The sequence below is a fragment of the Apium graveolens genome, chromosome 3 (assembly GCF_009905375.1).
Source record: "Apium graveolens cultivar Ventura chromosome 3, ASM990537v1, whole genome shotgun sequence".
Lineage (NCBI taxonomy): Eukaryota > Viridiplantae > Streptophyta > Magnoliopsida > Apiales > Apiaceae > Apium > Apium graveolens.
In genome coordinates, this window is record NC_133649.1 from 295072984 (window position 1) to 295078983 (window position 6000).

General features: G+C 39.2%; 2 protein-coding genes across 4 annotated transcripts; both read right to left on the reverse strand.

Annotated features, from left to right (window-relative positions):
* Positions 1-334: 334 nt before the first annotated feature.
* Positions 335-1285, reverse strand: LOC141711158 (uncharacterized). Its single transcript, XM_074513584.1, has 2 exons — positions 847-1285; positions 335-769 (listed from the first exon to the last, which is right to left on the reverse strand). The coding sequence occupies exons 1-2, from the start codon at positions 983-985 to the stop codon at positions 570-572; spliced, it is 339 nt and encodes a 112-aa protein (XP_074369685.1). The 5' UTR covers positions 986-1285; the 3' UTR covers positions 335-569.
* Positions 1286-2125: 840 nt separating this feature from the next.
* Positions 2126-5664, reverse strand: LOC141713647 (phospholipase D alpha 1-like). Of its 3 annotated transcripts, none has more exons than XM_074517153.1 (4): positions 5502-5664; positions 5234-5391; positions 2769-4668; positions 2126-2684 (listed from the first exon to the last, which is right to left on the reverse strand). In XM_074517153.1, exons 2-4 carry the CDS (start codon positions 5324-5326, stop codon positions 2251-2253), a joined length of 2427 nt encoding a protein of 808 aa, XP_074373254.1. In that variant the 5' UTR covers positions 5327-5391; positions 5502-5664; the 3' UTR covers positions 2126-2250. The 3 variants fall into 3 exon arrangements, with proteins under 3 accessions (XP_074373254.1, XP_074373253.1, XP_074373252.1); XM_074517152.1 differs by having other exon boundaries at positions 5497-5664; XM_074517151.1 differs by lacking the exon at positions 5502-5664 and having other exon boundaries at positions 5234-5478.
* Positions 5665-6000: the final 336 nt, after the last annotated feature.

Below are 6000 nucleotides of genomic sequence, written 5' to 3' on the forward strand. Positions count from 1 at the left end.
TCCGCCAGTAATTAATTCCCAACAATGTTTATATCAAAATACCATTTCGGTGGTCATTCCGTAAGCCCGCTGTCTTATTAACGGATTTCCTTAATATGTCAACAATATTTTCAATTGCTAATAATAAAAGAACGAATTTTCTACTATATGTCCATAGACACGTGTTAAGCGCGGAATCTCATAATTTTACTTCATTTTGATTGATTTCATCTATTAATAATAGTGTAACCCCTACATACACAAAAACTCCACCAATCAAAATAAGCTAAATTCATGCGATTTCGTGGTTAGCATGTGTCCATAGGCACACGCTAAAAAACCCGATAAAAGAAGGTCTCAGGGTAACACAATTGCTAAAACTAGCATCCTTGCCATTGATGTTTATAATGAAGTAAACATTATCAGCTAAATCCAAGGCGCTATGACTATTAGTAACTAAAACCTTCTTAATCTTATTTACCAAATCCTATATACACAATTTGTAAATAACAGTTTATCAATTATGAACAGGGAAAGACTGAGCTCCGTAAAATGACTAGTCCGTCTAAAATCTTAAGACGTCAGAGTATTCAATACGAATAGGCAGTGCGGTTAACAGCACGGTCTCGGAGAATACCACTGTAGAGAGCCATTCTGTTAGCTGCCATTTCCCTGTTGCGGTTACGTTTATTTGCAAGTCTTTTTCTGAATTCTTCACCGTTACCAACTGGCTCCACTACATCCTCTGCAAACTGCACTTTCTTTTTCTTTTTCTCCCTTGTTTTCTCATCTGCATCAACATAATTACTACAATTATTCAACATAAAAACAGACAGTGATCAATATTATAGAATAAAGAAGTATTACCGGAAGAGATGCATGATCTTGGGAGGTGATTAACGGAGAATTTCTGAAGGCGTAAAGCGAGAACAATCACAGTACCAGAGACCGCCATAGCAGTTGCCAACACCGCCGTTGTATTAGATTTTAATATCGATGAGGCCATTCGAAACACAACAATAATAAGAAGGAAAAAGAGGATGAAGAAACAGATAACTAGAGAAGGTGTTGTCAGTTTGAAGAAATGGGTAGGTTTTGTAATATGTATAAGAAGATTGATCAGGGTGAAAGAGTATGGTGTTTGCAGTTTAAGTTAATGAAAGACAACAACATTATACTAGTCTACTGGCGGGGATCATCAAATTGCATTATTACACGTACAGTGAAAACTTTTAACGGTATGATATGTTGCAACAATAGTTTGTCCTGGTCAGACTACTTATTTGTATAGAGGTTATTGGTGGAAAAAGAGGAGTCTAGGATTTATATTTGAATTTTTGACTCAAAACCAATCAATGAGGGGTTGGTGTGTCTTGTGGTTGTGCCCTGTGGTGTGGCCTTGTGGGGTATGAAAGGGAAAAATAAACAAGTAAAGCTTAATGACTATTTGGAATGGGGCAAGGGGGACTATTTGGAATGGGGCAAGGGGGAGAGAGGGGTGGTAGGTGATTTTAGAGTGCTTAGTCCATGTGTCATTGCCTATTCAAATGGTTCTAAATTGTGATTGCATGACATACAAGTGTTGACGCAATGGTTGAGCTCTTGTACTCCTTGCGGGAGGTCAGGAGTTGTGCGTAGTTCAACTCCTGCGTGTGCATGTGTAATCAATTAGTAAAAAAATATCAAAACAAAGCAAGTATTACCTAGTGAAGTCTCGGTCAAGGAGAGGGTAGGTAGCATATGGGGAGGGCACGGCAAGATGTAGCCATACTGGCATAACTTACCGGAAGAGTAGAGAGGTTGTTTACCTATAGAAGAGTAGAGAGGTTGTTTACGTAGAGACCCTTAACTCGAAAAGAAAAGGGCACAAGCAAAAAGCAAGTACACAACCAGTAAATTCGATATTACATAAAAACAAGACTATCCATGTATAATCACGGGAGCGCGGGGTGAGCGACCGTACAGAGCTCTCGGAAATACGGGATCTCCAAATGTAAACCTCTTTGTATGTTCCTATTTTTTTAACAAAATGAATTGGTTAATGTAGAGAGAAAGTTCCCGTGATGGAACCTCTGCTCTTCTATATCGTAAATTATAACCTTTGACGAGTTCAAAAATAATAAAAATAACAATACAAACATGATTAACGAAATTTACTGGTAATTTTGTACTCCCTGATACAATTAGTTAATTACATCTACCAACTACTGAGATAACTGGAATTATGTGAAGCTAATTACTTGAATAAGGCTAAAAAAATAGAATTTTTTTTCATGTAGTGAGAATTGGAGGATAGTAATCAACTCTGCCTCCAAGAACATTAGCTTTGGTATCTGGGAAATGTTGCATTCCAGGTAGCTCAGTCACCTTTCCATCTGAGTCAACTCCAATAGGGTAACTCAGCAGATGTCCAGGCAAATCCTGGTCTATGTCGTCGCTAGCGTAGAGGTCCCAGTACTCCTCTGAAAGTTTGTTAACTTTTCGAATGCAATCCACACTTTCTGGATGAGTAAAGCAGTTATTGAGCAATCCGAGGTGCTCGTACCACAATGCCATCCTAAAGCCATGGATTTGTCCCCGGGCTGGCTGCTCGGTCGACAAGTGATGTGCCTGGTAGCCTCCCATAGCTATTTCTGAGTCCCTGGCACCATCCATTGACCTCTGATTGATATTTGCTGAACCAATTATTATGTACTCATCATCAACTGCAGAAGTGAATCAGTTAAATTGTCAGATAAGTAAGCATTGCATTTCTGGATATATTTAGGTAATATTTAACTTAAAGTTACCTATCATCATCTTAGAATGAACATAGATCATAAATCTTCTGGCTTGCTGAGCTTTACTGTAATCTGTATCATTGCCTGGTTTCTCAGAAGGTAAATATTCTCCATCTTTTTTGGTTTCTTTGTTTCCCAGGCAAAAAAAGGTCAAATATTCTTTAGGATTGGCTTGGAGACCTTTGGCTTTGAGGGCTTCAACTATATCAGTATACATCATCTCCATAGTCCTCTTTTGCCAGTTGAGAATATCTTGAACAGATGGGCTCTCAGGCACACCCTCTGGCCACATAGGCATCACAACATACACTGTGAACCGCTCTCCTTTCTCGATTTTACTAACAATCTTCAACGACAACTCTTTTGGGATCAAGTGCAAAGCTTCAACGTCTTCATTTTTGATGTCCTTTGAGTACCAAGAGAAAGAACTCCCGAGGAAATACTGGTTTTCAATGTATATGAAATTTTTTGCTCGACGTATAGCATGGATGTAGGCATCCTGAATGCTTCTGTCAATGATGTTATCTTTACCACTAATGAGGCCTGCTCTGGCTGCAGCATCTGGAGCACCTGGAAATCCAAAAGCAGCTCCACCATCAATGGATCGAAACAATTGTACGTGCCATGTTTCGTTGTCATGTGGCAACATTACTGCAGATGGTGGTATAATAGTGTTTTCAAGTTCTCTCAACTGAACAAGAACCTCCCTTCCTCCTTGTTTCCTCCATCTCTGTTCAAAATTATACAGCACATCCCAAGCAATTGGCCCTTCAAGTTTGCAATGGATATCATGCCAAGGCTCCCTCGGCCCACCTTTTTTTATGGAAGCACCGTCAAAATTAGGCTGATGAAAATCATTATGGTGAGCAGTGCCTAAAGTTCTAAATAGGCTGTGAAAAGGAGTATCATATCTCCCATCACAAAGATCAATACCACCGACAAAACTCACAATCCTCCTCCTCCTGTCATCTCCATTAGGCATTTTACTGTCGACAACAACAATCTTTTGGTGATGAGTAAACATGGTAGAGATTGCCAAGTTTTGAATGATACTGCGTCCATCATCTGGATTACGTGGACACAGAACACAGTAAACGCCAGTGCCTTGGAAGTACATTCCTGTGTCCTCATCATGAGTTGCCATCAATCCATCCTTCTTTAGTGTTTTCACAGAAGTTCTGTCATCCCAAACAAGCAACAGAACCCTGACACCTTCTTTGGCCTTTTTTATGAGTAGCTCGCCTAGAGTGATGTCTCCGCCAGGCTTTGGCCTTCTCAAGTCTCTTATCAGGGTGATCTCGGTGAACACAGACCATCCGGTGATGTAAATTAGGTGTTTAGCATCAGAAATTGCATCAAATATATCTTCCCAGCATCGATGTGGCTCATAATACTTCCCCCCTGACAGAGGAATCCTCGGGATAAAGTTCTCTGGAATATGAGCATCTTGGTAAAGAGAGACTTTACATCCTAGTCTCTGAGTGAAATATGTGAAAGGTACCCCTGGATGTTTTGCACTTGTTATTCCTCGAGACCAGGTACATTCTCTGGTAACATGAAAGTAATGTAGTTTCACATGGATTTTAGGATGTCCAGGTATTGGTTTACGATCTTTACCAACAATCTCGAGGCTTCTGTCAACTTCATTCCCTGCTAAAAGTTCAGTAACAGGCAAGTAGGCTCTTCCGATAATTTCTGCCCCGATAGGATTATCTTCTTTGATAGTGAATATGACATTGGAAGCCATATGAGCACAGTATATGTGGAAAGATTCATTCCACTTGGGATTGGAGTGATCATCCTTTAAAAGCTTGGTGCGGCCAACTCTAGCTTTCCCCAAGTCTATAGTTGCATAGAGACGGCAAGCAGTCTTATCAAAGCCCACAACTTTCTCTACATCTTGCTTCAGCTGCATCAAAAGTCCATTTAAGGTGGATTCATAAGAGAAAACTCCAGCAATTAAATGTGCATATCCATATTACACTGAGATATTAAATGTGGATTCATGTATATGGCAGGTCTTCTGTATATAGTATCTGAGATCTAGAGAAGTTCGAACCTAGTCACCTTTAATAGTGTTATAGAGCACATTTCTTTTCTATAAAGTGGAATGATCAACTTCCGCAGAATAGTTATCTGACATTGATGACCTGTTAACTATATGATCCTATTGAAGCTTTCTCTAACATCTTAAAATTTTAAATGAGCTGATTACTCAATATGGTGTCAGAACTTAGCCGGGGGAGGACTCAAGTTCGACTCCTGGTCAATCCCAATATTCTCACAATTTATTGTGGCCACGTTATATTTTGTAATCGGAATCAGGAGGAAAACTAATTAGTTTTGCAACATGCATAAATATACTACTCTGCTGCCTCAAAAAACCAGCACTTCATGCACCAAACAACAAGTTCAGATATCGAGTTACTCTTACAGATATTCTGAATAAGGAAGAAAGAGGGGGAGAGTAGTACCTTATGCAGAAATTTGCGGCCAAAACCAGCATGAAGCTCATCAATGTCATAAATAGTAGCATGAATGGTTCCATGTAGTAGTACTTGCGCCATTCTAGAATCAAACCTCCCCAGATCAACCTCGATATTCACCTTCTTAAATTACAACTAGATAAGTTCTGTACAGAGAAATATATACGACCAAGAAGAATATAAGAGTAACTAACAAGAAATATAAGAGTAACTAACAAGAAACACTTAAACAACTATTTATTCATGTGTACCTTACCAAGCAATAGAATTAAAATGACAATAGGTGGTGGTGGTGGCCTGGTGGGATTTAAGTACTAAGTTGTATATTCATATTAATAAGGCAATTGATTATATTAGTACCGAAGTTGTTCACTGTCAAGCGATTGTTTCTAACCATCTATCCGTTATATTTTCCCGCCAAGGGGTGAATTGAGCGTGGATAGACGACGTGGCCCCCTTGATTTACAAAAAGTTTCAATATTAAACCTATCTGCGAAAAGTTATAGCGAACAGATGGTTACAACAATCGTTTGTCAGGGACGAGGACCCTATAAGTATTAACTACTATAACACTTTAGTTGTTGAGTTTGGAATGTAACGACTTCCTGATAGAAGACTAATGAAATGGTCATTCTTTATATGAGTTAAGCCACCAAGGTTCTAGATTAAGTTTGATCTCTGCTCCAGTGAAAAGTCTCCATTTCTTAAACAAGCCTCCTTCAACCTACTAATCTTGTACATTTCCCTCACACACA